This window comes from Papaver somniferum, chromosome 7 (genome assembly GCF_003573695.1).
Source record: "Papaver somniferum cultivar HN1 chromosome 7, ASM357369v1, whole genome shotgun sequence".
In the NCBI taxonomy this organism is placed as follows: Eukaryota; Viridiplantae; Streptophyta; class Magnoliopsida; order Ranunculales; family Papaveraceae; genus Papaver; species Papaver somniferum.
This window is the reverse complement of record NC_039364.1, coordinates 157542785-157561174: the sequence shown is the minus strand read 5'-3', so window position 1 is coordinate 157561174 and position 18390 is coordinate 157542785. Positions and strand designations below refer to the sequence as shown.

The 18390-nt window shown below is 37.2% G+C and overlaps 2 protein-coding genes and 1 pseudogene across 3 annotated transcripts; all 3 read left to right on the top strand.

Moving 5' to 3' along the window:
- Positions 1-3355: 3355 nt before the first annotated feature.
- Positions 3356-7482, top strand: LOC113298872 (chlorophyll(ide) b reductase NOL, chloroplastic-like). Its single transcript, XM_026547735.1, has 13 exons — positions 3356-3668; positions 3960-4028; positions 4665-4726; positions 4838-4924; positions 5078-5145; positions 5255-5303; positions 5400-5485; positions 5654-5711; positions 5956-6006; positions 6216-6266; positions 6345-6386; positions 6950-7060; positions 7193-7482. The coding sequence occupies exons 1-13, from the start codon at positions 3407-3409 to the stop codon at positions 7238-7240; spliced, it is 1044 nt and encodes a 347-aa protein (XP_026403520.1). The 5' UTR covers positions 3356-3406; the 3' UTR covers positions 7241-7482.
- A 602-nt stretch (positions 7483-8084) lies between these two features.
- LOC113298871 lies at positions 8085-13011 on the top strand (annotated as a pseudogene).
- A 445-nt stretch (positions 13012-13456) lies between these two features.
- On the top strand, positions 13457-18153 carry LOC113298870 (probable inactive leucine-rich repeat receptor-like protein kinase At3g03770). 2 transcript variants are annotated; one of them, XM_026547732.1, is made up of 7 exons: positions 13457-15650; positions 15753-15886; positions 16478-16718; positions 16959-17167; positions 17237-17286; positions 17370-17481; positions 17611-18153. In XM_026547732.1, exons 1-7 carry the CDS (start codon positions 14291-14293, stop codon positions 17896-17898), a joined length of 2394 nt encoding a protein of 797 aa, XP_026403517.1. In that variant the 5' UTR covers positions 13457-14290; the 3' UTR covers positions 17899-18153. The 2 variants fall into 2 exon arrangements, with proteins under 2 accessions (XP_026403517.1, XP_026403518.1); XM_026547733.1 differs by having other exon boundaries at positions 13458-15650; positions 16962-17167.
- Positions 18154-18390: the final 237 nt, after the last annotated feature.

The following is an 18390-nucleotide window of genomic DNA, read 5'->3' as shown; positions in this document are numbered from 1 at the left end:
TAAACTACGTCTAAAGAACAATCTTCAAAAGAACAATTAAGATCATTTTTCATATATCTATCTTGAGGAATCATAGAGTCTGAGACGAAGATAACTTTGCGATTACTATCTAACTTGCCTGAAAGAGATTACAAAACCTCGATAACAGAAAAAAAAGATCAGGATACACGAATTATCAAGGTAAAGATATTCGGACCAAGCTTCACGAATCCCTAAAGCAAAGTCTTTTATTTGTAGGACTAGTTATGTTTCTCGGAGGAAACCTAGGTCCATAGAGGACGACTCTATAATCAACTAGCACACAAAGTGTTAGGGATTGAATTTCCTAGTTGATAGGGACGGTTGGTACAACCCTTAGGCTTGTTCATGAGTCAGGGTGCAACGGTTCGTGAACCGGGTTTTCCAACCCTACAAGCTTACTGAACTCAGTTTACCATGGTTCATGAACCGGGTTCATCAACTGCTAGCCTTTAGTTCACAATGATTCGTCAGCTGTACCCATCTGACGCTTTGCGAACTGGGTGGCTAACCATCCTGTATTTCCGAAAACTCAGATATCTATAGTTTGCGAATTGGTTCGCCGACCTACCTTGAACGAAAATATCAGATAGTTCAATATTTCTTTCTTATAATGTTTGAAACATTCCCACAGATAAAATTAGTTGCACGTGCAATTTTCATTTGATCCATAAATTAATTCACACAATAAATTGTTTAAAACTAATATTTTTAAGGATTGTTGAACATCTTTGCTTAGATAATTTTTCGAGATTTTTTACAAGACAAGCTTGACTCGAAACTTCTTCTTTGTCAATCTACTATAAGTAATGAGACATCGTCCCAGAAAGATAGAATGGTAATATATTGAGTAAAATATAATGGTTTAGTCTTCACATACCTGATACAGAAGTTCTCCAAATGTCTTCGTCGATCTCCAGTCTTCGAGGCTGATGTCTGATACTCAACTACTAATTTCTAACCTAATCTGAGACGTGACTTAGTAGACTAAAAATAAAGATATAGTTTTGATCATATAACATTAACAAAAAGCTTGATACAACAAAAAATGTGGGTTCAATCGAGAAAACCTAAAAAACGTCTCCTAGGTATTCGTTTCTCCTTCTTATAGATCCCATGAATATTACTCAGAGAAAATTGGTATCTCCTCGAGCTATAATTCGGTTCTGTCTACAAGGAGGGCACTACTCTGCTTCACACATAGAATTCAAGATTTCCCGAGTTAACAGACTTTTCTGGATGTGCGAGACATATGTTGGGTTATGGTCATGTACGAACCATGTTAGATCGTGCACAAAGTAATACGAGCTATTCAAGCACCTGGAGATTTGTTTATCTATCATGATATACGAGGTATGGTAGCTTTGCTCGCTCGTTGGTGTATTCCTTGAAAAAGCGGGGGTACAACAACCACACCCAATATTTCGCTTAACAATTTTTATGGACAACTCAATATAATTCCAAGAGAATCAACTAGACAGTCAGACTCAATCAATGGACTTAATTACTAAATCATAAAAACAAGGTAATAGAGCATCCTCCTTCGTGGAGCGGCTGGTGGACCGACTTGTGAAGCGGCTAGTGGAACATCTAGAAGGCAGAGAGGTCGAACCTGTGAAGACCTCTAAGGATATTGAAACAACCTATAAACTAAAAAGGTCTTTCGTTAATTTCCTGCCACATCTCCGCAACTATTTGGATCAATTCATCTTGAGTTTCACCTTTAATCCTATTTGGTTAACTTGCATTACCATACCCAGAAATTGGTTGACAGCATGACTAGTGTAGATTGAAAACAAGAAGATATTCCAGTAGCATCACAGTTTCTCAAGTTTCCTGTTTCTGCAATGAACATTGCAAAATTCTTTGCCAGAAAGACGTTTGCATAAAATTCATATTGTGGATATTATTTCTTGTTTGAAAAACATAAGCTGTGCAAATTGCTGAATCTTCTTCCAGAGAAAACTTAGGACCACGAACTATGATTGACATTTTTTGAGATTGAAAGATTTTGAGATTAAATCACGAAGATTGAAGTGAAATTATGAAGAATGTGTAGATGTAGAAGGTGGAGAAGGTTTGATTTTGGAGTTGAAATCAATTCAATTTATAGGGAGGGAATTCATAATCGTGGTATGGATTAGCCGTTGCCGGCTCAGTCAGAACTTCACGGCTCTATAGGAGACAATGCTCGTCTCTGTTATAGCCGAGCCCCGATTTTGTGTGCACCACTCGGTCCAGATAAAATCGATCGTCTCAGACTGAGTCGATCGACTCAATCTGAGACGTGATACAAGCCCTTTGATTCGATTATTTGTTCATCTGTTTTAATAATTTGCCATCCCAATATAGGTGTATAATGGGCAAACATTCTCATTTGTTGATCCCATTGGAATTGCTCTAACCTGTGAAGTTAGGGCTGAACATGGTTTCGGTTTTCCACTGGAACCAGACCAAACCAGACCAATTAGAAAGAAACCAAATCGAACCATTTCCTAATGGATTGGTTACGGTGTAGAAAGTGAAAAACCGATAGTGTTGGTTTTGGTTTGATTTGACCTATAAAACAGAACCAAAAACCATTGGAAAACCGATTAATTTTTAAACTTAATTTCTACCGTTGATTTACAAGTATTAGATTCTACCCATTGATTTAGGGGATAAATAGAAACCCTAAATCTAATATTTCATTATGATACTCTCCATCTTTCTCTTTCTCCTTCTCTAAGTCGCCTCCCTTCTCCACCGCCAACTACAGCCGCTGCTACTCGACTTTTTTCTTCCCGTCTTCCTTTTTTTTTTATTTGTCAATAACTAAATTAAGATATATTATATATCTTCTTTTGATCTCTAGAATTAGAATAAGCTTTAACTATTCTTGATATTTTTTATATTTTTATTTTGTCTGTAAATTTGTGTAAACCAGTACTATCGGCAACTATGATTTTTATATCTGTAAATTTCTGTTTTTTTTTTTTGATTTTACATAATTATTGGTTAACCAAAAACCACTGGGACAAACCGAAACCAACTGGAACCATTTGAAAACTGAACCAATGGTTAATGGATTGGTTTGGTTTAGATTTTTAGAAACCAATAGTATTGGTTTCGATTTTGGTTTGGCTAGAAACCGAACCAAAACCGACCATGAACAGCCCTATGTGAAGTATTCAATCAAGACTACAGCCTCCAACCACGAGTTTTGAATCAAGTTCAAATTGCCCTTTCACCGATCCTAGATCCCTTGCCCAACTAACTTAGTCGTCAATAATAAAATGCCTTGCCGTTATTTTATTATTTTATTATAAAAAAAATACTGTAAATAAAATTCGTTTTATCCGTTGCCTTATAACTAGTGTTGTTTCCTTCCTCCCGCGATTCCGATCCAATGGCTTCCCTCCATTTTCCCGCAATGTCCACTTCCTCCTCTCCGAGATGCCAAGCCCTCCTAGTTTCTTCTCTTTCAAAACCCCTAATCCCATCGAATCACTTTCATGGCTTTATGATTTCACGCCAAATTATCCGAAACATAGGTTTTCACTATGCTCGTACCGTAAGGAGTCATTCAAGAATTAGGGCAGAAGTATTGGAGGAGAATAGAGAACCCATGGTTCCACCTTACAATGTTTTGATTACTGGCTCAACGAAAGGTGGTTTTCTCAATTTTCTTAATTTACATTTGTTTTTAAGTTGATTCTTCGGGTTGGTTAGATACATGTTAATCCATTAGGGTTCAGTCAAATGATTTGTGAAGTTATGGATTAGTATATTTCTTTATTGAATTCGACGATCTAGTCTGAAAACAGTTTCTTTCTACCTGAAATTAGCTCGTTGTTGGGTCTAGGCATACTACATCACCCTTAGTTAATCTCCTTCGTTTTCAGGTTCTTAGTTTCTCATCCTCATAGTCGAAACTTCAATTTACTAATTTTTTAATACAGGAATTGGATATGCACTTGCTAAAGAGTTTTTGAAGGCAGGCGACAATGTACTAATTTGCTCAAGATCAGGTAAAATTTTGACCTCTGACATGCTGTATTCTCCAATCTAGCAGATGTCAGATAGTGTCTCCGATTCTTTCCCAAATACTTGCTTAGAACTGTAAAGAAAATTTTGCATGATTTCTAAGAGGAAGTAGAGCAATAGATCCTCTTTGCCATAGTCACTTTCAGGGAACTTACCCTTGCCCTGATGGCATGCACATGACCTGAATTTTGAGCTCATCATCATCTATTTCACAGCTTCAGTACCTTTGTCTTCTTTCTCGAGAACACATTGAGAGATGCCCACCTCCAAGGTCCCCTCTGTGACTTCCCCTTGCCATTGATGGTTTTGACCCATTAGGCTAGTATTTTATAAGCTACCAAAGACATCTCCCCGAATTATCCAGGGCATGCGCTATTGTAATTTTATAAAACACCTAACAGTGGTATGACAAACACTTGCCGCCACCAAGTGCACGGAGCATCATATTTTTTTCTCCAATAATTGGGAATAATTAAATAGGTTGTTACCTTGTTGTTCTCTCTGCATAGCCCCCCTTTAGTGCTCTACTTTAATCCTGTGAAAAGAAAATACTAGTGCCACTGGAAGTTGGTAACGTTGTTTCGCATTCCAACACCTCTTCTATGTTGGTTATCTGTCAGCTGAGCGGGTGGAATCTGCAGTTCAGAACCTACGGAAAGAGTTTGGGGATCAACATGTGTGGGTACCCCCTTTATCTCTGCCTTTATTATTTATCAGTTATTCACTTTGAAATATGGTTCTCCTGTTATTGATGGATGTAAAGAATCATTCAATGGTTTCTTATTTATTTCAGGGCACAACCTGTGATGTTAGAAAAGGGGAGGATGTCAATGCATTAGTGGCCTTTGGTTGTAGCAAACCTAAAAGCATAGATATATGGGTATGATTTCAACATTATTTCACGCTTGCCTAGTTTTGGGATTTGCCACTTAGCAAGCTTCTCAGTGTAGTAAGTTCATATGGATGTTTTTTTTTAGAATGTGCCTGTCTTCAATTTGCATCCTCCTTTTTATCTTACTGAGAAAGATTGCAGATCAATAATGCAGGATCAAATGCTTACAGCTTTAAGCCATTAGCTGAAACGTCAGATGAAGATCTTATGTAAGCTTTCATCGGTAGAGTCATTGTTAAAATTTTGGTCTCTTTGAGACCGATGTTACGTAACTGGCTTGCGATGTGTCATATAAGATGAGACAGTTTCCTTTTGCAGTGAAGTCGTAACGACGAATACTCTTGGGTTGATGATATGTTGTAGAGAGGTAAGAAGTGAAGATAATTCACTTGTACAATGTCCTAAAATATGTCTTACTAGACCAGACCTACAATGACTTGTGGTAATGGATGATGATGTGTAGGCAATAAAGTTGATGCTCAATCAGCCTCGAGGAGGTCATATATTTAACATTGATGGAGCTGGTTCAGATGGAAGGCCAACTCCAAGGTGCTATTTGTTTGAGCTAATTTATATGGCCATTTAAATTCAGATCGTTGTATTTGCAACGCCATTGTTGAAAATAATGATTTTTTTTTTTTGAAAGAATTTAGTGGTGAACGGAACATAAGTCTCGCTTTCAAACCTGAAAGAGTTAATGACTTGATTTTCCTTTAGATTTGCTGCATACGGGGCTACGAAGCGCAGTGTGGTGCATCTCACAAAGTCATTACAGGTACATTCAGAAATTTCTGTAGAGATTTTCGTAGCAGATTTTCTTTGCTTTATAATGCAGATATATTAATATAAGCTAAAATCGGTTGTTATGGGGAGATGATTTGTTAATTCCCAATGGGGTATCAAATTGCCAACTCTTGTACGGAATTGGCCTTTCGATAAAACTTCTTTATTTTTATGTGAATTTCTTTTCAAACAAAATCTTTTAGGTCTTGTTGAATTAACTTCATGATGTTCCACAGGCTGAACTGCAGATGCAAGATGTTAAAAATGTAGTGGTGCATAACCTTTCGGTAAGTTCTAATATTTTGCTTAGAATCTATAAATATATTTTCAAAGTGTGGTTATGCATCCTTTGGTGGCACTACTTAGGTTATGTGTGCATTATCGCTGAACTATGTACAACGCTCATTTAACTTACAGCTTTCAAGGTGTTTCATACCTTGTCTTCTAATACCTGTATGTATCCTCACCTGGATCACTTCATTTTGTCATTTTCCAGCCGGGGATGGTTACAACTGATCTTCTTATGTCTGGGGCCACGACGAAGCAGGTTGAATACATAACTTTCTCCACTTGAACTTTGTCAGAGGATCTTTCTCTTGAGACTGACCCATATCCTCAATTGCAGGCTAAGTTTTTCATTAACATCCTGGCAGAACCAGCTGAAGTGGTAGGATTTTATCACCCCCTCCCTAAACAATGTTGTAGTCAATATGTCAAAATGTGTTCATAAACAGGTTTTGTCCTTAAGATCTTTTTGGTTCATCGTTCCAGAATGTAGCCTACATACCATAAGATATCACGTTTGCTACTTATCCCATACACTAGTCATCCATTTACATGCTGATACTTGGGTGATGTGTACATTTATTTCATTCGGTTGGCTTAAGGATAACAGACACACAAGCTAGGTCAGATAGTCTGGTGGCTGACTGCACTTTGAGAAATTTTAGGCACTTGTCACCTTTAAATGGCTCATTTTTCTCTTAAAAGAATCATTTACGACGCCGGCCTTCCTGTTCTGAATACATAATAAATATATTGTGCCATATCTCTGTATATATCCATGCAGATCCTTCAGAATAAGTCTCATATTCCAGTGGGGGCACAAATCCTGTGCACAGATAGTTTGGTTTATGTATACAAGCTTGCAAACATATGTCTCTCTCTCTGTATGTATGTGATCATCAACGGGAGTAATTTGTCTTCTGTTCTTTTTTGATCTCCCTGCAGGTTGCGGAATATCTTGTTCCAAACATCAGATCCATCCCTACCAATGGATCTACAAAGCCCACTTACATTCGTTTCCTCACTGGGTTGAAAGCCTACTCACAGATATTCTCAGTTAAGCACGTTCCGTGTTGTTATATTTTGTTTGTCAGGGATCTTGTAGATCTTCATGATTTCAGGTTTTTTTCCATAGCAGGTGAATTCCCCGAACCTGACTTATTTTCTTCTTTCTTTGTTGTCTTTCAGAGGTTCGCATTTGGTGCCAGAAGAAATAGATATGTGTTAGAAGAATGAATATCCATGTAAGTAGTGTAAGCATATAGTTGCTGATCTCTCATTCTTAACAACCAATTTGTATAATACTGTGATCTGCTTAGGAAGATATAACTGGAAAGTGTGACCAATTATTCTGGTCACCATGTAAAATTTGTGTAATACCTCAACATGAGAACTTTGTGAACAATGATTTATTCGAGGGGATGTAAAGTTTAGGGAAATTAGGGAACCATACCCCAATATAAGAACACTTCCGCAGCCATTATTTTTTTTTTGGGGAAGACTAGTCTTGTTTCGTTTGATGAGTCAATGTCTCTGTAGTACAATGGCAAAGTCCGGGTGATGCTTCAGTGACCTGAGGTTGTCAGCACTAAATCTTTTATCGATCAAAGATAACTTCTTTAAGGAAATAGGATTCAAACGAAGCTAAGGCTCTAAAACTTTCAAATGGCTAAAGGCGTCACATTAATAAACCTGGCTTAAACAAACTGCCCCAATCAAAACCGTTGAGAAAAGAGTTTTGGTATAAATCATTAAAGCATTTTGCCTTTTTATTTATTTATTTTTATTTTTATTTGAAGCAAATGGCTGATTGCCCACACAGGACTATTAGAATATTTTGCCTGCAACTCCTCATATAGCTTGTTCGAATAGAGATGTTCTTATGTGACTGGGGAATTTGTAATTTTTTGATAGGAAGCATTTCTACTTTCTCATCTGGTAAGGGTGAGAAATTGTGATGGGGAAATGGAGATGGCCGCTTTACTGTTGCCGTTTACCAGGATCTAGCTTACTGCTTACCCATTTGTTAGTGTAAGCTGGGTGTAAAAAACACTGTAAACAGGAAGTGGATAGATCCTTACTTCTAATGTCGTCTAGAGTTGGAAAGAGAGAAAAGGGATGCCTGAAAAATGCAGGCATATCTTTTTCAGTGGGGTTCTCCTTCCACGAGCTCCATAAACGTTCTGTTAGGGCAAAGTATAGGCTCTTTCCACCCGTTCAAATTGAATCTTTTAATCCCTTATCGTCCTCGTATCCAACATCGTAGTTCTGTAATCTCAGCATCATCATCTAATAAAGGAGAGCAAAATCACTATGCCGTCCTTGGTCTTTCCTCTACAGCTTCTTCCACTGACATCAAACGAGCTTATCGTAATCTCGCCTTAAAGGTTACCCCCCCCTCTCTCTCTCCCCAACTGTTTGATGAGTTTTCAAATTAGGTAGGTTTACGAATGAATTAGATTTTGTAGAAATTATTTTCTTCTTTCTCCTTTATGTATGAAATGAAACTATCAAATCCCATAAATACCTTACTGATTTGCAATCTTATTCATGATTTATGGAAACTGGAAACTTAAGAGAGGGAGAACACTCAATGGGCTCATTTTGCAGTCACTTAGGGTTTTGTTGTTCTTGCATTCTCACAGCATTTTGACCTTAAATCATTAGAGTATTTCTCACATAAGCATCATCTAGACTTCAGGTTCATTTCATTTCACTACATATAAAGATATTGAAAGCTGAGAATGTGGTGGTTTGCAAATGATGAAGGATGTTAGGAGATTGGTGTTTTTTGTTTGATGCCATAAACCTGTTTCCATACCTTTAAAGTGTTATTAAATTCTTAACACAGCTTTTTAGAATTCAAAGTGAGTTGTAGATAGGGCTGAACATGGTTTCGGTTTTCCACTGGAACCGGACCAAACCAGACCAATTAGAAAGAAACCAAACCGAACCATTTCCTAATGGATTGGTTACGGTGTAGAAAGTGAAAAACCGATAGTGTTGGTTTTGGTTTGGTTTGACCTCTAAAACAGAACCAAAAATCATTGGAAAACCGATTAATTTTTAAACTTAATTTCTACCGTTGATTTACAAGTATTAGATTCTACCCATTGATTTAGAGGATAAATAGAAACCCTAAATCTAATATTTCATTATGATACTCTCCCTCTTTCTCTTTCTCCTTTTCTAAGTCGCCTCCCTTCTCCACCGCCAACTACAGCCGCTGCTACTCGATTTTTTTCTTCCCGTCTTCCTTTTTTATTTATTTGTCAATAACTAAATTAAGATATATTATATATCTTCTTTTGATCTCTAGAATTAGAGTAAGCTTTAACTATTCTTGATATTTTTTTTATTTTTATTTTGTCTGTAAATTTGTGTAAACCAGTACTATCGACAACTATGATTTTTATATCTGTAAATTTGTGTTTTTTTTTTTGGTTTTACATAATTATTGGTTAACCAAAAACCACTGGGACAAACCGAAACCAACTGGAACCATTTGAAAACTGAACCAATGGTTAATGGATTGGTTTGGTTTAGATTTTTAGAAACCAATAGTATTGGTTTCGGTTTTGGTTTGGCTAGAAACCGAACCAAAACCGACCATGAACAGCCCTAGTTGTAGAGGATTAAGGAATGAGTGTACACCACCCAGCTCAGTTGTTTGGTGAACTTCCTCTTTACCATCTGATAAGGATAAATCTCTTGGAGAGGAAGACCATCTACACCCTGTGTATTTCCCTTTCTTTTGGACCAAAAACAAGCCACTGTGTTTAGGTCCAATAGTAAAGGAAGTCAAAATAGGCCTCCTCGGTTGTAAGGACTCATATGTGGATGAATCCAAGTGGTCATCCAATGTTCTTCTGCGCCAGACATGAAGGTCTATCTGAGATTTTAAAAACAATAAATAAAATATTTCTTGAGTTCAAACTAATTTTTAGAATATAAAAGATTGTATTTGTTCCGCACAGATCTCCAATGTCCATCTAGATTTTGGCGTGGGCTTCCCATGGTGGGAAAGACTATGCAACACACTTAACTCCCTAGGTGTAGGGAGACTCCCTTTGGTGTGGATGATTTTTCCGTCCATGCCATAGGAGTTACCCTTACATGACAACTAAAATGCAGTGCATAATGATCATTTCAGCTGCCAAGTGACAGAAGGGACAGAGAGTTACACGAACGGCTGTCAGACTTTCTGTTAGGATCCTAGGTTAAATAGCAGATTTTACGCTCCTTATAAGTAATTGCTTTTGAGGTGTATCTGTGTGTTGAGCGTAAAGTTTAATTGATTCACTTAGGATCCTAACACCTTTTCGTGTAGTAATATGGTATACCTGCTACTGCATGCATCCTAAAACCTACACAGCTTTAAAAAAATGTTGATATTCTTGGAATTTAGGGAAACACATATGTATCTCAAACCTATCACTTCATAGAATTGAAGTTTGAACCAAGGAGTTGACTCAAACTCATGTATTTGGGCACATTTTTTCCCACATATGGTTGTCAACCTTGCTATCATCCATAAGAGGACTTCAATTATGGGGGTTATCCTAGTACTCCATGCCTATTGTAGTAGCGTTTACTTGAGAGTTTAGTATGGTAGCAGAAAAATAGTTGTACGCATGTTTCTCGTAGCATTTTCTTTTACTTTATCATCTTGTCGCTGGCCATGCTCCTCTTCTTTGATTGCTTTATACATCTTCTAGTTTGCTTGGATTAGCCACATATCCCTGACATCAGGTACTGGCGGTTTGGACTCTGTAATCATTATCTTTCTTTCTCTCCTCGACCTGTTTACCTTATTAAAAGTTTTAAGTTGTGCCTTTCAAATTACCTTTTCGTTTATGTTGTTGAAATTTTCGCTGTGCTAGTTCTAACTACCGTTCTACTTAAAGATGACTTCTTGTTCAGTTTTTAGGATAATGAACTCGCTTCTTACCTTGTATTGCAATAATGATTTCAGTATCATCCTGATGTTTGCAAGGATTCACAGTCTGGAGAGGTTTTCAAAAGCATTCGACTTGCATATGATGTCAGTATCTCCTCAACAACACTAACTGCCACTTTTCATGACTTGGCTTTCACCTTGAACCTTATAAAAAGTAGCAAATTTACTGTCATTATCTGTCTTGTTCCTTCAAACAGGTGCTTTCAAGTGCACAAACAAGAAACCAGTACGATCATGCACTTCAATTTAGCAAAGACGGTCCCAATTCATGGAGGCCAAAGTCAACCTAAAATTATGCAGAACTAGATGAGGAGGAAACAATCAGGATATATAGGTGGGCAGAGTTGAGGAGGCAAATGCGCAGTGAGAAGTACTGGCAGCAACGTGAAGCAACCTCGTACGGTGAAGACAACACTGATGAGGAGGAAGAAGAAGACGAAACTTCAAATGAAGAGAGAGGATCATTCATTGAAATCCTGAGATCTACATTCTTCATCCTATTTTTAGTACAGATGATAGGATCTCAATTATCTCTCTTACTCTGCAGTTTCACTGCCTTGATAGACGAGAAGTTGCACGCTGGATACAAAATTGGTTATTTGGTTGCATGGGTTTTGGGTGGCAGAGATGGAATTTTACTCACTCTGTGCCTCTCTTTCACAAGTTGGCTCTGTGGTAAAAGCAGTAGCAGTCACATTGCTGCAACGGTGGTAGCCATGTGGGTTGGGACTATTCTGGCGAGGTATGCTCCACAAGGTGCACTCCTAACACTTCTGTATATGTCTCTTAAGCTACAAGATCATTTACGCTGAGCTTTAACTGTTTCCTTACTTTAATTTTTCATGTCTCTGTATGTACATAATAGTTTACACTCAACGAATCTTGAGGAACACGTTTAAGCTCGGTCATAATCTGGAAAGGATATTTGCTAGGGTTTATCGTATCACTAAACCATTTTTTGGATTTGTTTCATATTCCATTCAAAATGCTTTTGGTTAGTTTAGCATTGTTTGGATGAAAAAAAACTTATGAAATACAAAAAGAGAAAGAAAAGAAAGATGTATGGGGGTAATAATAGTAAAACAGAAAGGTAAGTCAAAGATTGTCTCAGTGAAGAAAAGCATCATTCTCTATCTCTAATAAAGAGAAACGTGAGGGGGTTGTCATAAACATAAAGATTAAGCCTAGGTTAATTTAAAAAGAAAAAAAAGCTTATTATCTTCTCAAAAAATCAGTGCCATATACTTCCATGGAATATCATCATAAACATGTGTCTTCTCATAATTTAAGATTTTTATCCATCAGTGGACCAGCACTAACTTTATACTAGCATTCACTTTTTCTTTTTAGTTTCAGAATGGCATAATTATGCCTCTAGGTTCAGTCGACCTCTCTCCATTGAAGTTTTCCACTGTAATCACACTCTGCTTACACTTCCTAGAAATGACTTTTCTACCAAACTGGAACCGTGTCTGTGAAACTGGAACTGTCTCTGATGTGGCTGCCCGCATACACAGGTAGTACCCAGACTGCTACTCACGGGGTTTGGCATCCAAAGACTCAGGTCAGAATACTTTGACGCATCCCTCTAACCAAAGTCCAAGAAGTCTATGTTCCCTGTTTAATGATCTTATGGACATGTGATCGAGATTCAACACCACAACTTGCTGTCCTATTTATGTAAGCAATACCCGGCCAAAAGACATGACAAATCCAATGTGTTCCTTTCAAACGATAAACACTTACTGTAAAGAAGCATTGGTAATAAAATGATTAGAGTCGCGGACTCACGGTAGTAAGAAGCAAAAGTGTGGTGCCCCAAATGTAGAACATGGGCGTCAATATCAATGAGTCATTTGAAAGGAATAACGGTACGCGCCAAAAAGAGCATTAACTAAAAGCGGGGTCACTGACAAAAAGGGAGAGCAAATACCGCCAGAAACCGAAAGTGAAAGCTTACGGCAGATGTATACTTCGCATATACAGTAGTCTGGTATTGTTGTTGATGTGAAAGGACTACTGAAACCTACATGATACGTTTTTTAAAACCCGGTAATAATACATGTGGCAGAATTAGAATCTTGCAAAGTAACTAGTATATATTTACTTAAACAAAGTAATTGTGTTGATCACAAAAATAAAAAATATTAGTATTGAGAAATGATTTTGGAAGAAATTGATAACATTGAAATGTAATAATTGTTGACAAGAAGAAGAACAACCAAGTGAAAGACATAAAAGATTAGTAGTAGAATCTTTTTTTCAACCTTTGTACTTTTGCCAAGCACTTAATTTTAGCCATATACACTTCCAAGTAGTGATACAAACTTAAATCAATCAGAAACCTAAATTTAATTCTTTTCTATCTTAATCTTACTTTGGTGGATAGTCTTTTTCTTAAACCTAATTTGTTTTTCAATTACTTGTAAATTAAGGTAAAGATTATGGTGTTGATTTTAAGTTTAGCTGTTACAGAAGTTTTTTCTTTATACTTCTGTCTACAAGAAGCAGAAGAATCTTTGCTTTTTTCTTTTTTGGCCTTTGGAATCCATCAATGGCGTTTAGTCGAAGTTTCAAAAGCAAATATAGATAGATAGAAAGAGAAAGAGTGGTGTAAAAATGGAGAAATCTCAGTGAGTGAGAGAAAAAGTGGAATAGAGACACACAGATTGTTTCTTGTTTGTATTGGTTTTCACTAAATTCCGTAAGATCTCCAGCTCGATTTGTTTTGGATTCTCTTTTTAACTGTGACTTTAAAATGTCTTTTATCTGTACTACAACACCACTCAACTAGACAGATTGACTCTTGATTAAACCCTACTACTAACTTGTAAGGAGTACACACAAGCAGCTATCAATTGTGATTTATCTTTCAAGAGTTGGTAAATCTACGGATTTGTTTCCTGTTTCAAGCCTATTCTTAAAATTAGGGCTACTATTCAAGAGTAATCTTTAAGAAAGAAAAAAAGCTGATAATTGAAATTATCTGGTTGGATTTGTTTTTCCTCTGTGCACAACATTCTAGGAACTGCAAGCAAATGTTTCTTTCAAGAGAGGAGAAGACAAATTTATTCACTGGTTCTTTTCTATTTTATCAATTTTAAATTACACTCCCAGCCAGAACTCATCAGACAGAGTCTCTTCAATCAATTTGTTCTGTGTGGAGTGGACCCTGTCTTATTGTTGTAGGCAGAACTCCTGTGGTCTTGCAGAGAGAAAAAGAAAGAGATCATTGTAATGGAGTTTTTGCTACTGGTGGTCTTGTTTCATTCTTTGTTTCTGCAGCTCCTATAAGCTAAAACCCTTCCATTTTACAAACAGTGATCATGGTCATGGCAAGAAAAAGAATCTCTACTTCAATCATTCTGCTGGTTTTGTTTTTGTTTTCCATCACAGTTCCTTCTTGTTGTGCGGAGACATTGCCATCTTCTCAAGCTCAAACACTGAAAAGAATCAGAAAACTTTTGAACATTCCAACTCTATTAACCAACTGGAGAAACAGTACAGATGTCTGCAACATTGAACCAACTCAATCTTTAACTGTTGTTTGTTACGAAAAGAGTATAACCCAGCTTCATATTACTGGTAACAAGAGTACTCCTTCTTTACCACATAATTTCTCAGTTGAATCTTTCTTTACTAGTCTTGTTAAACTTCCTACTTTGAAAGTTCTTTCATTGGTTTCTCTTGGTTTATGGGGTAATTTACCCTCTAAAATTTCTCGATTGTCTTCTCTTGAGATACTTAATATGAGTTCAAATTTCTTGTATGGTGATATTCCTCAAGAAATTTCTTCACTGAGGAACCTTCAAACACTAATACTGGATGACAATTTGTTTACGGGCCGAGTTCCTGGTTCACTTGGTGAGCTTCCAGTTTTAACTGTTCTGAGTTTGAGGAATAATTCACTAACTGGTTCTTTACCTAGATCATTTAGCTCCTTGGAAAATCTCAGAGTTGTCGCGCTTTCAATGAATCGGTTGTCTGGTCAACTGCCCAATTTTAGTAGTTTGAGAAACCTCCAAGTGTTGGATTTGGAAGATAATTACTTTGGACCTCAGTTCCCTAAGTTGGGGAGCAAATTGGTTACTCTTGTATTGAGGAAGAACAGGTTTAGGTCTGCTATTGATTCTGAATTAAGCACATACCGTCACCTTCAAAAGTTGGATATTTCTTTCAACAGATTCGTTGGGCCATTTCCGACGGCATTATTATCTCTCCCATCCATTGCCTATCTTAATATTGCTGCAAACAAATTCACTGGGATGCTTTTGGAAAATGTATCATGCAGTGCTAGACTTGGTTTTGCGGATTTATCATCGAATCTTTTGACTGGAAGAGTGCCTACTTGCTTGGTGTCTAGTTCTAGAAACAGAGTTGCGCGATATGCAAGAAATTGTCTAGCAACTGGAGATCAAAATCAGCATCCTTATTTCTTTTGCCGTAATGAGGCTTTAGCAGTGGGAATAATACCCTCTTCACAAAAGAAGCAAAAAAGAGCTGCTAAAGCAAAGATTGTCTTAATTATAGTCGGAGTAATGTCGGCAATAATTGCACTAGTGGGTCTGATTATTTTCTTGGTAATGAGGAGAGAAAATGCGAAGAGGATGGTGAAAAGGCCACCTCCAAGATTGATAACAGAAAATGTGTCAACTGGTTACACCTCAAAACTGCTATCTGATGCAAGTAAGGCGTCATCTATCAATGTGTTTTAAATACAGTGAGCTATTTTTGAAGTTACGATAACAGTATCTTAAAACATTTCATTTCTCCTTGTTTTCTGTGTAGGATATATATCTCAAACGATGAGACTGGGAGCACTTGGCCTTCCTTCTTATCGAGCATTTTCTCTTGAAGAACTCGAGAGGGCCACTAATAACTTTGCTTCATCGGCTTTCCTGGGTGAAGGCTCTCATGGTCAGGTCTGTGTCCTAAAGTTATGAACACAAATATATTTTTTCTCTGGAAAGTTCCTGTGATTAACTCATCACTTTTTCATCTTGCACATGTTAAAAATAAGTACCTTAGATGGAATATAAAATCCTGCTACAGGCCAATTGAGATTGTTGGGAAAAAAAAGGTCATTCCTCTACTCTATACACATAGCATATCTTGGATCAATTAGCTGCATTAAAATTCCCAAAACTTCCTTAAAAAAAAAAAGAAACTCAGGCCGTGTTAGACGGCTTAGCTTGATGCCAAATTTTTTACAGGTGACAGTGACATGTGTCCAATATGACAACTCACTATGGCCATATTAACTTATCTATGCAGCTTTGTTGTCTTTCTCTTCTAAACCTTTTTTCACCAGGAAAGTCTGGAGTCTTATGCTTGTGCTACTGCACTGTTTTCTGTCGCACTTGCTTATGAAATTGATGTCTTTTTGTCTAAGTATTGTTAGCATGTAGTTATTTTGCAATGATTATGTCTTATAGATCACCAGTATTTGGATATATACTTTCTTGACCACTTTCTGAAGATGAGATCTGACCTTTTTTCTCTTGGCATCTCAGATGTATAGAGGTAAGCTAAACAATGGCTCCAGTGTTGCCATTAGATGCCTGAAAGTGGAAGGAAGGCACAGCACTCAGAACTTTATGCATCATGTTGAACTGATTTCAAAACTCAGACATCACCATTTGGTCAGTTCTCTTGGACATTGTTTTGAGTGTTACCTGGACGATTCAAGTGTCAGCAGAATATTTCTAGTCTTTGAATACGTGCCAAACGGGACACTCCGAAGTCATATATCAGGTAAAAATATCTGTCCCAGCATACCTTTACAGTTTTCCTATTTATCTCTCTTGCATTACTTAGTAATATGAAAACATCTATGCTACTTGTCTGAAAGCAAGATGGAGCGCATCCTATTCAGTCCTAACTATACCTTCCCACAGCCAGTTCACTGTAGATACAGGGTGAAGACCAATCTTTACAACTAGACACTTTCTTGAGTCTTTCGTCATCATCATTTCTTACCTGAACTTCATTTAGCAGAGGGATTTGGGGGGCAAAAACTTACCTGGGCACAACGGATAGCATCTGTAGTTGGCATAGCGAAGGGTATCCAATTTCTCCATGTTGGAATTGTGCCTGGTGTATTCTCAAATAACTTAAAGATAACAGACATACTGCTGGATGAAAGTTTTGTTGCAAAAATCAGCAGTTATAACCTTCCTTTATTAGCGGAGAACATGAGAAAGGTACACCATCCTCCCTTCCTCCAAGCAAAAAACAATTGAGTTGATAGCCTGAACTTGTAATTTTTGTAGGTGGGTGGAGTTTCTACTAGTAGATCAAAAGAACATAGTATCATTGGAAGGTAATTTCAAGTCTTTGAATATCAACATATGAAGAACTACAGGTTACTACTGTTTAAATAATTTTCTTTTATTCTTGGTACAGGACAACTTACCAGGACAAACTTGATGTCTATGATTTCGGAGTAATTTTACTAGAAGTCATTGTAGGAAGGCCAATCACATCTAGGAATCAAGTAACTACTTTGAAGGAACAGGTTTAAGTCTTCCCACATTATTGGCTTCTAGTTTGAACTTTCTTTTCATAACCATACAGGGACTCAAAGTGACTACTGACATGTAACTACACAGTGTCAAATGTAGCTAACTCACTATTACTTATTCAGATGCAAGTGGGGATAACTGCCAGTGATACTGTTCGAAGAAGCATAATTGATCCAGTTGTCTGTGACGGCTGCTCTGATGAATCATTGAAGACAGTGATGGATATTTGTTACAGGACCCTATCATATGAACCAAGTGAAAGACCTTCTATTGAGGATGTTCTGTGGAATTTGCAGTTTGCAGCTCAGGTTCAGGAGGAATGGGGTAGGGATTCTGGCAGCAATAGAGGCTCCCCAGGATTCCATGTTTCCCCTTCACAACCTGGACCATGGCAACTTTCCATCCCTTGAAGAGAAATTACAGATTGTTTTCCCCAGTTGATTGCAGGTAGTAAATCTTGCTTGTACAAGCTAAATGCGATTTTATTAATGAAAGTCAGAGTTGAAGCACGGTTATGTAACAACGAAAGGAACAGATAATAGCCATGTAAAGCGTGCAATTTGCATGGGCCATTGCTGATGCAGACATGCCATCATTTTCAGACTTTGTGGTGCCCAACTTTACCATAAGAAGAAAACCACCCTAGAAAAAGAGGGTGTCATACAGATCTTTTTCTTACTACCACTGAATACAAATACCTTTAAATTTTAGAAAATTCGAGAGTAGAGATCCAATATTTCAGAACTCAGTAAACTTAAGGTGGCAAAAATATACAACATTACACATTTTTTATTTTAATAGGAAAGGAAAATATATTGATCTTAGAAGGAAACCACATCCAGTTTCTCCTTGATCTCGCTAATGAGAGAAAATAACCAGTTTGGGAAGACAGAGTCCCATTG